This window comes from Pteropus vampyrus, unplaced genomic scaffold (assembly GCF_000151845.1).
Source record: "Pteropus vampyrus isolate Shadow unplaced genomic scaffold, Pvam_2.0 Scaffold146, whole genome shotgun sequence".
NCBI lineage: Eukaryota > Metazoa > Chordata > Mammalia > Chiroptera > Pteropodidae > Pteropus > Pteropus vampyrus.
The window spans coordinates 2,905,297-2,921,333 of NW_011888927.1; the positions used below are offsets into that span (position 1 = coordinate 2,905,297).

The 16,037-nt window shown below is 34.5% G+C and overlaps 1 protein-coding gene across 4 annotated transcripts in view; it reads left to right on the top strand.

The window, feature by feature from the left end:
• SATB2 (SATB homeobox 2) overlaps positions 1–16,037 on the top strand; it is a 182,233-nt gene that overhangs the window by 96,454 nt on the left and 69,742 nt on the right. For all 4 annotated transcript variants that reach the window (XM_011369214.2, XM_023535984.1, XM_023535983.1 and 1 more), the window contains one exon: positions 12,022–12,494. In XM_011369214.2, coding sequence (XP_011367516.1) covers positions 12,022–12,494 — 473 coding nt within the window. The remainder of the gene's footprint in view (positions 1–12,021; positions 12,495–16,037) is intronic.

Here is a 16,037-nt window from a genome sequence, read left to right on the forward strand (position 1 = left end):
AAATTTCCCATAGTTTCAGATTTCCATTTATCTTACTCAGAAAAGAAATTAAAAACTCAAAAACAAAGATAGATCTGGCAGTGACTGAAGAAGAATCTATAGAGTTGTGAAATGAGAATTTTTCTAGGTAGATCAGGAGATACTAGCGTATTTAAAATCTAGTATGTTTGTGGTCACATCCTCTTATTTGGGGGCAGCTAGTAGGTTAAAATCAGAAAATTCTCTTGGTTTCTCGATCAATTAAATAAAAATTATTATTTATTTGTCCTCAGATGATTTAAAGTTAAAAGCTCAAAAGCACTTAAGTTTGCAAGGTGCAAACAAGTGCTATATAAGATGCTAGGACTAATGTGACAATTAGTCACATTAAATACAAGTGCTATATAAGATGCTAGGACTAATACAAGTGCTATATAAGATGCTAGGACTAATGTGACAATTACCAATGCAGACAGTTTAACCAGATGTTTGCCTGACTGATGATAGGCTTTCATTTTAAGTTTTGCAAGAATTTGAGATAATCTGACCTTGGATCCCTGAACTCCCAAGGAAATGGACATGGCAATGGACAATCTTGAATCATCTGCAGTACCAGTCAGGCTATAAGTTCTAACATTGGGCTTTTTAAGCTGTCACCTTTCTAAGTTCTGTTTCCTAGTAATTTTGATTCTTGAATAACCCCCTGCTAGACCAAAAGTTCCCTGAAAGATCATCTGGGAAATTCATACCTTGTGTGCCTTCCTGGGAGCCCTGCAAGCATAGGACCTTGAATATTGTAGGTACTTAGTAACTATTAATAGAAGTGAATTATATAGATGAGCTTATTTGAACATACGCACTTAGAAGTTTTATTTTCGCACATATTGTACTGTGACTGATCTTATTTGCTCTCTTATGTCCCATTTGAGAGAAAAAAGAAAAAAGAAAATATTTGGTTGTTTAAATCATATTACAGATGTCCTTAGCAAATTAGTAGTCTGTTAGAATCATTCTCTTTTTTTACTAATTAGTTATTGAGCTATAAGGTTTAGCAATAGTCAATTCCAGTGAAAGAGACAGTAACACCTTCATTAAGTTATGTAGCATAAGAAAAACATCCCTCTGCGGTATTTTTTCCAGTTAGTTTATTGAGTATTTTCTTTTAAAAATGGCCTAAAACATTTAAGTTCTGTAAAGTCAAAGAGAATGGCCAGTAGAAAAGAATGAATCATGGGGTGATTGTTTCTTCGGTTAGCTTTTCTTCAATAGGTTGAACTGAAGAATTAATACATGTAGAATGTCAACTGGCAAAAGTAGAATGCTCCTGAACAATAATACTGTTTCTGATATGTGATTTTTTTTTTTGCTATCATATGTGAATTCACCTCCAAAATTATAGTTTCCAATTAAAATAAAGAATAAAAATAAAGATATTATTAAATAAAAGTAGCTTTAACTATATGGAAAATTATAGGACTACTTGAAATCATCAGTAATATCGAACTGTAATAAAGCAGTGTTTGAACCCAAAAGCAACAATGGTGTTCCGATGAAGTATGGGTAAATATGGATAACGCTCACTTTTTCTATGGAGCAAAATGGGTCTTATGAGCTTTTATTGCCAAAAAAAAAAAAAGGTGTCCAGATTCAAGGTAGACATATATATTTTTGTGGATCTTAATATGATGGTAAAAGGAAGTTGATAATAAGGGGAAAATACATCTAAGAAAACCAGTCATATGGTATTATCACAATGCTGGCAGGCACATTTCACCTATAAGGCTGGCAGCATTTTCCTTCCAAACCTTGTTTTATTAGGAGTTAACAAGTTGACTCTGAATTTCTTGCTCTAGGCAGAAACTTTGCAGGCAAGTTCTCAACCCAGAGACAGATTATCTTTAGCAAATATAGGGGAAAAAAACTTGAGTTTTCATAGTCCTCAAAGACTTAACTTTTTTTTTTTCTTTTGCCCTTCAGCCCTTCCAGATACCTAATATTTTCTTTAATCATATTTAGCGAACTCTTCTGGTAATAGTTTTCCCCCCTCCCATGGTGTGGGATTTATATCTGCTATATATGAATTATTATCTTTATCTCTTGAAATCATGTCTGTCTATGTATTAATAGAAAATGGTTTTTATATAACAAATTGATTTTGTACTTACAGTTATTGACTAGGAGAGAATAAGTCAGAAGTATTTTCTGTGATTGGGCAAATTCAGTACTAGCAGATGGCATGCTTCTCTGGTTTGTCAGGGAAATTAGTGTTATGTTTACATTTTAAAAAGAATTTAACTCAGTGAAAGACTTTGGGTGAACAGTAGGGGTTTTAGTGTTAATGTGTAGTCCAGTTCAGAGAGAGGAGCCAAAATAAATAGCAGGTCGAACCATATGAAATTGCCATTTTTGCAGGTCAAAATTTTTGCATGTCACCAATTTCATATAGTTCAATCATATATGAATTTATTGTGATTGCCCAAGATTCTCAGGTTACTACCATGTCATGTGATTGTGCATAATCCATTTATTGTTGGTTACTTGTTTCAAAGAAGCAGTTTATATTTACAGAGTTTATAAAGAAGACTTGCTAAAGTTCTTTGTTATGTGATTCATGTCTTTCATCAGTAAGGTGGGAATCCATGTTGATGACTCATTTTAGCACAAAGCTTTTTTGCTTGCAAGAAAAATGAAAAAATGGAGGGATTCATAAAAAGAAATATGAGTGTGAATTTGCATTAGATGACTGGAATGAATTGATACTAAATGACAAAATAGAGATTAAAAAGAGCTATGTTTTATCATCAAATAGAAATGCATTTTAAATCATAGGCAGATGTTACAGGCTCATTTATGTGTACCAAATTGTTAAATTGTCTGAAGCAAATCTGTAGGTAGAGTTCGTTTTTTTTTTAAAGCTAATATTATTCAGTACTGTTCTTAGGGCCGATATCATTCCTACCACATAATAGTTGATTAATAAATATTTATTGAATTAATATTGAATTAACAATAAACAAACAAATGTGAATAATTCAATTGTTGAATAATTAGTAGTTTCTAAAACTCATCAGATTTTTCAGTCTGTCACATCAGGAAGGTTTACAGGACGTATAGCGGAGGCGTGACATTGAGCCCTGACCATTCAGATAACTTATCCATGCATCATGCCACCTTTGCATGTGCATGCCACATACATGCGTACACACATATACAAATAGAAAGCAGGACTTATCTGTTGGAAAGTTGATTAGTTCTGACTCAAAACCTAAAATTAATAATAACCACATACATCAAGTTGTGCAGTTTAGCATAATCAGTAAAACAAAGGCTGTAAGGTCCTGAAGACATAGGTTTGAATTCTGATTCTCCCTTTAATAGATTTGTGATATTACTTTTTCTGAGCTTCTTCAATAAAGTGGGTATACTAATATCTATGTCACATAATTGTTGTGAGAATTAATTGACAATAGTATGTAAAGGGTTTAGCTTAGTGCCTCAGCTATTATATGGGTGATTGGGCCTGATGTTACCTGCAATGCCAACATGTTTTCAAAGATATGAAAGTTTTAGCACTTATAATAAAAACATTTTTTTCTCTAAAAGAAATCTATTAAAAAGTACTTGTGAAACATTCAGGCCCTAAGAACTTACTTTGTGTTATACAGAGAATGAACAAGTTATTTGACTTCTCTGGTATTAGATGGGATCACTGTATTTAAAATTGGTCTCCAAAGTTTTGGAGTGAGGAGTGAGAAAACAAGGAATTTGGGATGGAGGTTTGGAAATCAAAAGCAATGATGTGCTCATGTGTTTTTTCTCTATGCCCAAAGGTTTGGGTACCCATTGGAAATTATCAATTTCTTTGGGATCTTTTTTTTAACCAAGAGTGACAAAGACAAGCCCATGTCTTACCTTTGTAGAATCACTTCCAGAGTACTTTCTGAGGCTGAAGGAGTCTCAGAGAAATTCACCATCTTTTTTTTTTTTTTTTAAATTTGGCTTATATTCTTTTATCTAGGGTTTCAGGAGATATTCTGGGGGAATACTAGAGTGGTATAGCATTCATTCATGCTAATTAGTTTACATTCACATAAGCATCTTAATGGTTTCAGAAAAATCCATAGGCCAGAAATTGCAGATATTTTTCAGTGTGAAGCCTTTTACCCATTTCATTGCTTTTATTTCACGAAAGCAATTGTGTTAAGGTTTGCATTGAAATACTAAGTTCATAGTTCTGGAAGAATTTATCAGTCTTTTAAGCAGTATTGATAGAGAAACTTGCAAGAGCAATACCACAACTACCACAATTGCCACTATATAAATTAGTAATATCGTTGTTGCTGTGTGGAGTTTCACAATAAGAGATGTCTTAGGAAGGTCCTAACTTTTTGCCAAAAAAGTCAAAAAGCAGAAGAAAGTATTCTGAGAAAAGGAATTGTTTTGAAAATTCTAGAAGCAATATTCTTTAAGATGCTAATAGGTAAGTAACTTGAAAGGTTGTCATTTATCTATCTATCTATCTATCTATCTATCTATCTATCTATCTATCTATTTAAGTTTATTGGGGTAACATTGGTTAATACAATCATATAATTTTCAGGTGTACATTATAGTTTGACATCTATATATTCTATTGTGTGATTACCACCCTAAGTCCAGTTTCCTTCAGCTACCATATATTTGATACCCTTTACCCTGGAAAGGTTGTCTTAAAACCAGTTTACAGGTAATTCTCATTTTACAGGTAATGCCCAACCCCAGCTAGTTAAAACTCAGGTATTAAAAATCCTAGTTTACTCTTTTTTCCACCTATACTATGCCATCTTGCTCTGATTGGCAGGCATCTGTGCTAATCAGATGCTTCTCCTTTTGCTCATAAATCCTTCTTGGAATGTACACTTTGTCACTGGAGTGTATTTTGAGTATTGAAAATTTACTAGGTTTACTTTACATAGCATCTCTAGCAAATAAATGTAACAAAAATAATGAAATCTAATTAAGAGAAGTACTAAACCGAATAGGAAAAAAAATTTTTTTCCCCCTTAATTTAGGGTATTTTTGATGCCTACACACCTACTCATTCCCTGGAAACTAAAAACAAGTCATTAAATATTTACTTTTTGAAAATACTACAGGACACTTTCCTTCCTTCTTTTAGTTGAAGTAAATGTAACGCGTATGTAGGCATACCTCAGATATATTACAGGTTTGATTCCAGACAATTGCAGTAAAGCAAATGTCATCATCAAGCAAGCCACATGAGTTTTTTGGTTTCTTAGTGCATATAAAAATTGTGCTTACACTATACTGTAGAATCTATTATGCGTTCAATAACATTATGTCTCAAAAAGCAATGTACATACCTTTAAAAAATACTTTATTGCTAAAAATTGCTAATAATCATCTGAGCCTTCAGCGAGTAGTGATCTTTTGGCTGGTGGAGGGTCTTGCCTTGATGTTGATGACCACTGAGTTATCCTAGATAATTGTAACAAATATAATAATAAAGAAAAAGTTTTAAATATTGTGAGAATTACCAAAATGTTCTACAGAGACATGAAGTGAGCAAATGCTGTTGGGAAAATGGCACTAATAGACTTGCTTGTCACAGGGTCGCTACAAATCTTCAATTTGTAAAAAATGCAGTATCCCTAAAGTGCAGTAAAGCAAAGCATAATAAAATGAAGTATGTCTGTACATTTAAAGCATATTTTCCTCATAAATTTTTTCCCATTATTTTATTCAGAATAATTTTTGAAACTTAATGTTGCATTCGTATAATATTACTTTAAATTTAATTTCAAGAGTTGGGATATTATGTCATTTTATTTGCCATCTATTTTTCTGCCTCCTAATTCATAGGTCAGAATATGAACTCTTAAGCCTCATTTGGAGAAACTGAATAGCAACATGTTCCTGCATATACCCAGAGGCATGCGATTCAGTATTGATAGTGCATTCTTTTAAACTGTAGGGATTTGTTTTAAAACTTGATATGATGTAACATGGCAGAGTTACTTGAAACAAAAGAAAAGATTGCAATTCTTTAGATGACCTTTAGGAAATAGCAGACATTGGTCAGAATGTCCTAATCAGGAAATTTTGAAATGGGAAGCCTAATCTGTTAATCATAATTGTACAAGTATTTTTTCTGAAATTTACAATAGCACTTTAACAAAGATCTTTCACATAGATGCTGGCTACGTAAATTTTACTCTGAGATAATAAGTATCTGGTATAATCTCAAAAGACAGTAAATAAAAGCAAAGGTAATGTAGACTTTGATTCTCAAACTTTAGTGTATATAAGAATTGTTGGAATCTTAGTACACATAAGAACTCTAAGAAATTCTGATTCCAGGCCCATGAATTTATATTTCTACCAGTCTTCCAGGTGATACAGATATTAATAGTTTAAGACCATATTTTGAGTATCTCTGAAGTAGCAGAGACCTGAAATATACAGTGTACAGCCATTCATCTCTGTCTACATATACACATACACACAAAGACCAGATGAATATAATAGTAATGGTAAACATTGCATAGTGCCAGGTACTGTTCTAAGTGTCAGCAAATATTAACTCATTTAATCTATACAATAATTCTTCATGATAGGTACAATTATTAATACACAATAAGTATATGAAGAAAATGAGGCACAGGGAAATCAAGGAACCTGCCTAAGGTTACATGTTTACCAAGTGGTAGAACTGAGATTTAAACCCTGGCAGTCTGGCTTAGAAGACTCTACTTATAATCATTATATCATACATCTTTCCCAACAAATAAAAAGATATTTACCCAAAATTGCAATAAAGAAATTACCCCCAAAAAAGTCAGGAATATAAAACAAGATTTGTGTGTGTGTGTGTGTGCGTGCGTGCATGTGTGTGTGTGTGTGTGTGTGTGTATAGTATTGAAAATGTTCTTGCAACCACCTAAAAAATATATATCAAGGATTTGCAATAATTAAAATAAATCCTTGACTTCCTCGGTGTATTGTAAAATAAAATGAGAATTTTGAACCAAATGCTTTTTAATTATAATGCAGATAAATCCTTTGGGTCGGGTGTAATCTTCCTGGTATGAACAACCTGCCATAGCCCGCAATTATGGGCATTGAATAGCTGATGGTCAGAGGGTGTTCTTGGTTTGAACATTGACTGTGATCTTGAGAAGGCTTCAGGAGCCCCTGGAATTCTAATTCAGGGCTATAAAGGCCTCTCCTACTTTGGAGTTAAATGGAATCCCAGAAGCTCAGAAGGTGGTTAGATAATGGTTTCTCATTCCTTGCGGTTTTCACTCAGTCTCTGAAAGCTCAAAGAAGTCGGCAAGATCCTCCTGGAACTGAGTTTCTCAGAAACCTGAGCAGATTCCAGATTTGTACTGCGTACCGGCAAGGCCTCTGGATTGGAATCCTTCCCCAGAGGTTAGAATAGCTACAGAAAGCCTCTCAGCTGTTAGCAGTGTGTCAGCCCTACTTGTTTTGACCGTTTCTCAAGCCACATCTTGTTTGGGGATTTGCACTTGAAGCTGGGGACAGCATTCCTTCCCAGGCTCTTCTTACTCCACAGGTCACCTTCAGGACTTCGGCAATAGTAGAATCAAATTCACAGTGAGTTAAATTGCACTTCCGATTTAGAGCCCTGGAAGTAGTTGTGTTTTTAATGACTCTGTAGTAAGTAAGTATTTTAGACTTGTTGAGAATATTTTCCGTTGTGCGAATATTGCTTTCATAATCAGAGGCAGCACTGCTTTTTATCCTTCACTTTTTTCAAGATTTCTGATTCATGGCTGAATATTGCAGAGATAAGATGGTCTCTCAGAGTAAAGTGTTGTCCTTGGTCTTGGGTTAGTTTAAGGCAGACTTAACTGATATTTTCTATCAGAGTGAAAAAGCAAAACACAAAATCAAGCACCTCTGTTAGGTCTGCATTTCATCCATTGTGATTACTTTCAAATGATTTGAAAAGAAAAAAGAAGAGAGGGAAAGAGAGAAAGAGAAAAGAAAAGAAAGAAGGAAGGAAGGAAGGAAGGAGGGAAGGAAGGAAGGAAGGAAAGGGAGAAAAATAAAGTGAGAGGGAGGGAGAAAGAAAAGAAAAAGAAGAAAGGAAAAAGAAAGAGAGAGAAAGAAAGAAAAGAAAGAAAGAAGAAGAAGAAGAGGAAGGAAGGAAGGAGGGAGGGAGGGAGGGAGAGAAGGAAGGAAGGAAGGAAGGAAGGAAGGAAGGAAGGAAGGAAGGAAGGAAGGAAGGAAGGAAGGAAGGAAGGAGAAAGGAGAAAGAAATAGAAATAATGAATGACCAAACTCAATTTTCAGGTGGAGTCTGGTACATTGTAATGTTCTGCTGACTTTTTAAAAAGCATTTGTATTTCATCTGATGTGACTTAAGAGGCTAAAATATTATTCTGATATTATTTTTATAAGTGTGGCAGCAGAAAAAAATAAAAAGTTTTTTAACTTTGGCAAAATCTATGTAAACCACTAATAAAATTGTACATTGCCATGGTCAGTGGAAACACAGCCTGTTGATGAGCATTTGATTTTCAGGCATCCGTAAAGTTGGGATAATGATTTTTCCCCCCTTCATTCTTAGGACTAAAGAACTTGGCTTTTATTGGTAGAGCTATCAGGGACTGAAAAACATTGACAAAGATTCTTTGACCAAACTTTAGACAGGCTCCTGAACATTTTCCTAGGCCTCTATGTGTACTTCCTTGTAAAATCCAGTTTTAGCAAGAGCCCTGCTAAGTCGGTTTAACTAAAACCCCCTACTATACCCTTGATATCTGATCACCCTCGATATCTAATCGGGTTCCTCATCCTCCACTCTCCCCCAGGAGATGTCTGATTACCCTGGCCTGTCTTCAGCAAAGAATCTTGTTAGGTCAGTTTAGCCAGAATCCCCCTTACTTCTGATGTTTGCTCTTAGTAATTTTCCATCCACTGAACCTCACCCTGCTCTTTGGCTATAAATTCCCACCTGTCCAACCTGTATTTGTAGATGGGCCCAAACTCTCTCCCCATTTTAAATTTCCATTGCTGTGTCTCCTATATCTATTGTGATGATCCTGGATAAGCTCTGCCTTACTGTCTTTAACAAGTATTGTTGAACATATATATTTTTCTTTAACAACATAGGGAGTTTCTTCAGTCTCATAGGCAAAAATTTAAGACTGGCTGTCCATGGGCAAAATCTGGTTTACAGAAATGTTTTGTTTGAATTTTGTTGCAATTTGGAAATGAGATTATTTGCCAATACTCAAACATTAAGAGCTATCATGTAAAAATCCAGATTTTCCATTTTCTTGGAAAAAAATATGAAGAAACGACAATATGAGGAAGACAAAAAGCAGCTAATGGAAGTTAGTGGCTGCTCCCTTTGGACTGGGCAGGCTTTCCCTTGCTCCACCCTAGTTCCACTGTAGCTGGCTTCTCTGGCTGTTTTCCACCTGGTTGTGTAGGCATTTTCATTTCCAATTCCTTCATTATGGTTTACTAAGTAGTTAGTACTTCACGGTGTTGCCACATGTCTCTAAGGATATTTCCACAGTCACTCTTCTTAACTGTGTGAATTTATAAGGATCTGGGAACTCATAAGAAAAGGGAGAATTGTTATGTATAACTTTAAAAGAATATGGACTGATGTTATTCTGATTCTTGTTGTACCAATTTATACGGGTTTCATGAAGCTCTGACATTTGTGCTTAATTGTGTGCATGGTTATGACTAAATCTGTGGATGGAGTGTTTTTTTCTATTGATGATGTGATTTAGATATATCTCAAGAAGGTAACTCACTCAAATATAATTAAATCATTGAAAAATAAAAACGCTGAAATTTTGGAAAATTAGCTTTCGGTCAAAGAATACATGCTATGAGAGGATAGGTCTATGTTTTTTAAGTAGAAGAAGAAGTAGATAAAACTTGCTTAAGTACCTGAAAACATAATTTAATATTTGAATTTGTCTTTACTTTGGCTGAATTAAAAAGCAAATAAACAAAACTGAATAAAATGTCTACTCGAGGCCAAATAGTTCTGCCTATATATAAAGTACAACTTTACTCTTAAAGCAGTCTATGGTCTCTTTACTTCTATCAGTAAGAAGATTATAATAGGAACTTTTGTTATGTGGAAACTGTTAGGTATACCTTACTTGAAGGCTCGTAGCTATTTGCTTGGTCTGGTTTTAAGATCGTATTCTTTAAAGTTTAATTAATACAATGACTGAAAAATGTTTGCCTTTAGAGTATAAGATTAAAATAATTTGTTCACCTTGAACCTTATGCAGAAAAGGTAAATACAAACTAAATGAATTATATTAAAAGGATTAAGTTAGAAATTGAACACTTAAAGAAGTTTGAGGTAAACTTTTGACTTATTTGGGGGTTCATAAGAAAGTTAGGCAATCATTCCATTTTATTTTTATTAAGCAGGAAATAATACTGTATATGTCTGAATATAAAGTGATCTCAAGATATGGGTGTATATCTATTTTCCCAGTGAGAACTTTTGAATATATAAAACTTTATAAAATCTTATATGTAGGTAATATTGTCAAATAGCTCCTTAAAATTTTAATATTTTAATTTACCTCCACATATGTACTTTAAAATAACATATTAAATAAAATATTAATTTTTAAATATTTATTTTCCTCACCCATACAGTTTATGAATTAATTATTCAAATTCCACACGTGTGATCTGGCATTAGTGTCTTTGTCATCACTAAATTCCCCGTTTTGTATCATCTCACCCAGTTTTCCAGCAACATCTCTTTGGCCTAAATTTTTTTGAGATTCAGTACTTTTTTTGATTCAAATATGACTCTTGCTGTGAACTATATGCCAAACTACAAGCACCATAATAATGGTACAGAATAGGAGGACAATTATTTTTAAAATTTGTTCCATAGGCAAATATTTTTGATCTCTAGCGTATAACCACCCAAAGTAGTGCTCTTTAAAGTTATCTTAATAGGCTTTTGCACAGTTATATCTAACATTTTCAATTTTAAGAAATAATTACTAAGTCTGTTTGGAATGTTTGCTTTAAAAAATGGGTCTTATTAGGTTACATCTACAAGCATTTGAGACTAGTAATGATGGAGGTTGTTTTAGCCTAATGTATTTTCTCCAAACAAACCTTTGTTTTACATAATAAAGTAATATAGAGATTTAGATAAGGATTTGACTATGAGGTGATTCCCTCTTTCTTGAGAAATCTTCTTGGAGGAAGAAAAAATCTGTCTCATATTTGAACATATACAATACTTTCTTTTTCTTCTCCCTTTCAAAGTTATTCCTTAAATTTTACTAAAGTATAATAGAATGTAATAAAGTAGGTAACCTGGAGAGGGGAAGCTTCTTATTTAATGGCAAGTCAATGTGATATTATTAATTTTGTGAGTCTTTTTAAAATCCTAGTGCATATTACAATCATTAAAATATTCATTTCTTTATGAAATATTCTTATAACAAAGATAACAAATGAATAGATAAAAGGAGATACTATATGCTAGATATTTTCTGTGAATGTTTCCATAGCTGTATAATATTTAGCTGTATAGCTGTATAGTATTTAGTAGGAAGTAGCAGTTAACTTGGCAGGAGACGTTGTCCTTATCATTTCCTGATAACCATGAACTACACCATTAACTACAAACTGCAGAAGATGAAAACAGCTGGTGTTTTTATAACAGAGGTTGATGAGGGAGATGATAGAGCTTGGAAAGATGAGAGAATTTAGAATTTAAAATGGTTAGTGGTTTCTGTCTTGGCTATTCAATAAAATGCCTACTTTTAAGAATTTAAGAAAATTAAAGTGGTGAATATTATTTCATATCACCTATGAAAAAATCTATTATTCTAACATTTTTTAGAAAAAGATAACTTACTTTTACTTTGGGGCTTCAAGCTTTGTATGAAAAAATGTCTATGCCATTAATTTACCAAAACTGTGATAATATAATACTACATATATTAGCAATAAATTATACCAATGAAAATAATGTTAATTATCACTTTTATCTCTTAACAGTGGAAAGAGTGGAACGAGAAAATCTTTCAGACTATTGTGTTCTGGGCCAGCGTCCAATGCATTTACCAAATATGAACCAGCTGGCATCCTTGGGGAAAACCAACGAACAGTCTCCTCATAGCCAAATCCACCACAGTACTCCAATCCGAAACCAAGTGCCCGCATTACAGCCCATCATGAGCCCTGGTCTTCTTTCTCCCCAGCTCAGTCCACAACTTGTCAGGCAACAAATAGCTATGGCCCATCTGATAAACCAACAAATTGCTGTTAGCCGGCTCCTGGCTCACCAGCATCCTCAAGCCATCAACCAGCAGTTCCTGAACCATCCGCCCATCCCCAGAGCAGTTAAGCCAGAGCCAACTAACTCTTCTGTAGAAGTCTCTCCAGATATCTACCAGCAAGTCAGAGATGAGCTGAAGAGGGCCAGTGTGTCCCAAGCTGTCTTTGCAAGAGTGGCATTCAACCGCACACAGGTACAATTAGCTTTGACATCGTGATTGGTGGTTAAGAATAATACTAGAGATAGAATTATGGCACATTTTTTTTTCTTTTGTCTCTTTAAAAAAATGTTATGGCTCTTGGAGTACATAGATTGGATTAATCAATAAACTTTAGTTCATGAAATATCACCATTGATCCATGCATAGCTATAATTAATTAATTAATTTCAGTAATGTAATGAACACTGTAAACGCACAAACTCGGGACCCAAAATGTTACCCATGACTTGGTCTATGTGCTTGTCTCCTCCCTCATCTTCTTATCTGCCTTTCCCCAGATATAATCCTGATCTTGCATTTTATAGTTATTATTCCCTTGTTTTTTCAAAAACTAGTTCTAAAACTATTTATGCATGCCCGGTCTATTATTACCTTGTTTTTGAACTTTATAAGAAAAGTATCAGTTATGTCATAATTTCTATAATTATTTTAATAGATCCTTCAAAATATATGAGTTATATTTAAGATATTGATAAAGTGGTGATGGATAATTTACTCATATATTTATTGCTTTGGGGGATTATATGCCAATTTAATATTAAATGATAAAAAGATAAAGTTTATTTACATATGTTTTATTTTACTGAGGGGTGCTTGTAAGTGAGACATTCTTTTTTATCAGTGGTTCTCAGACTTAATTGTGCATCAGCATCACATGGAAGGCTGTTAAAACAGATTGTTGGGATTCATCCTGCTTTCTTAATTCAATAGGTCTGGGTGTGGGAACCAGAAATTTGCATTTCTAGCAAGGTCTGAGATGATGCTGATGCTACTGGTTTGGGGGCCATACTATGAGAACCACTAATTAAGCTCTTATTTGAGTAACAAAAAAGTAAAAGTGCTAATCTCAAGGAGCTAATGATCTAGTAGTGAAAAAAATGTGCCCATATAACGGAAGTAAAATGTAAAACAAGGTGAATAGTATAGGAGAGTGTAAGTAATGGTTGCAGTGGGTGTTCCTGAAGAGTTGGGATAAGGAATACTTATAGTAGAATGAACATGGGAAGGCTTTAAGAAGACAGTGGATTTAAGTTTAGCCACCCTATTAAATGCAAGGCAGGAATCTAAGCTCTGTGCAGGTGCAAAGATGAAAAAGATTATGGGCCAGCACATATGTAAACAACTGACTTGAGTATTAGGTTGCTGGGGAGTGAGACCTTGAAGGATAAATAAATATCCGAAATAGGCAAAGATGGAAGAGAAGGATATTTTAGGCTAAAGGATTTCATGAGAAAAGTGTTGTGTCAGAAAAATATGGGAATAGTTGGTAGTTGATAGCAGAGCTAGATAATAAAACTTAAAGATAGAGGGAATAAATCAGAAAAGGTCTTTGGGCCATGCTAAGGACTTTGAACTTTAGAGAAAAAGATTAGAAATTGATTTACAGAGTTTGGGATTTAATGAGTTAGGGGAATGAGGGAGAGAAACCATCACCACTACTCTTTCCAGGAAGAGACAGAAGAAATGCCAGGAGAGATGGGTTATGTGGAGATAGAAGAACAGGGAGATAGTAGTGAGAGCACAGAGGACATGAATAGTTTCCAGGAGGCTTGTCGATGTGTGGAAAGCTGAGAGGTCTGGGAGGGGGAAGCTTGAAACCATGTCATGAAATTTGGTGGTTGGTTGGGAGAGATCTTTGCAAACTTTGAAAGTGGTGAAGTCAGGAGCCAGAGTTTAGGAGTTAGTAAGTCATTAACTATTGAAGATATAGAAGCAGGGGCTGCAAATTACTGTTTCCAAAATTTAGTATTGAAAGGGAGACCAGAAGTGGGTTGACAGTTTGAATGTGCTAAGGAGTCATTTTGAGGTGGAAGGATTTATGAGGTAGTTTGGGGCTCTAGTTGAAGTTAAACAATATGAACTAGTGATGGAACCAATCACTATGGTTTGGTAACAGTCTTTAGTAAGACTAGAACTACAGGGGTGGGAGCAGGGAAGAAATACAGTGGGATTGTTTGAGGTTTGGTGCTGACAGATTGAGTATGGCAGGAGACTAAGAGAGGTGAAATTTCTTGCTCCCTTGACTCTTAGCAAATTTATACATTCTGTTATTGACAGAGTCTGTTTACATCATTTGAAAATGAGTTTGGAGGTTCACAAAGGTCTGCATATCTTCCAAATATTGCTCTACCACTTTTCTCTTGTGACTCAAAGTACTCAGGCAGCATTTGCGTGTCCACAGTTATCTGGACTGGGGTTATGAAAAGCTCTGGTCTTTTTGAGCATGTCAGTTGCATACTATTGCAAAATACAGTGGAGAGATGCATCTTTTGGTCTGTATTTTGCAGTTCTCTGTGTGTGTGTGTGTGTGTGTGTGTGTGTGTGTGTGTGTGTGTTCTTTCATCTATCATTCATGTGAGTGAACAGGCATTTCATGGCTAGCCAACATTTTATTGCTTGGTTATATATACAGTTCCTTTGGCTAAGGATAAAATTGAAAGCATGGTTGTATTACTTTGGATTTTAGAACCAAGCACAGTATACATTTTATCTAAATAGCATGAAGCATGAGAAAAGACTCACAATGAGGCTAGACAAAAGGCAGACCATGCTCATGCGAGGGAATGCTCTGCCAAGGCCCTAGACTCCTGGAGGTCTGTCTTCTCCTGCACAATCCTTTTTGTCTATTTTTATGGATTAATGATTTTTCTTTGGTATTGCCATCTTTCAAGTGCCAAGTTATAAAAGGTCTAATTGAAGCATGGAACACATTTTATTATTTTCCTCCTGCCATTAAATTTGTAAGATGGCTACACCCAGAAAGAAACATTCACTTTCAATCAACATGAGTTTGAGTTCATGGGCCAGCCTTGAGGATATCAAATGGAAACTGCATAGGAATGTATGAGTATTTCCTTTTAAAATTCTGCTTTTAATTTGGGAAAGCTTTTCATCCCTCTGGGATCATAACCTGTTGTGTATAAAGCCCAACCTAATCAAGGTAGATGGTATTGACAGAATGACATAGTTTGAACTTAAGCCGGAGGTCAGCAGGCAGATTGTTTTTGCTGTATATACTGTAGTCACTAACAGCAAGGTTGGACAGCTGGGTTTCGCCAGCAGCATTGTTAAATGGAAAATACGGTGTACGATGACCTATGAAACCAACCATGGATTTTCCAAATGTTAGGCTTTTTTGAGTGGAATCAGACATTTATGGGTGATATAATAATTTGCCAGCTTATAATAAACAAATAAAAATTAACTTTTATAGATAGTAACATAAACGAATTGTTAATCTTTGGTTAGAAAAAAATCTCAACCTTTTTTTTTTTTTTCCTCAAAGCAGACAGAATCAGAGTGGTTTATTTTAGATGAACACCTAAGGCCAATCTCAGTATTGTATTCAGTTCTTTTATTGATATGTAGCATATCCTCAGTCCACTGAGTATTTTCCAGAAATAGTTTATTATGTCCATTATTTATTTATTATCAAATTTAATATAAAGCAATTTGATTTGTCACCTTACAGTTTGTGTTTCTAGATTTGTGCTTGTGTGTGTGTGTTTATGTGTG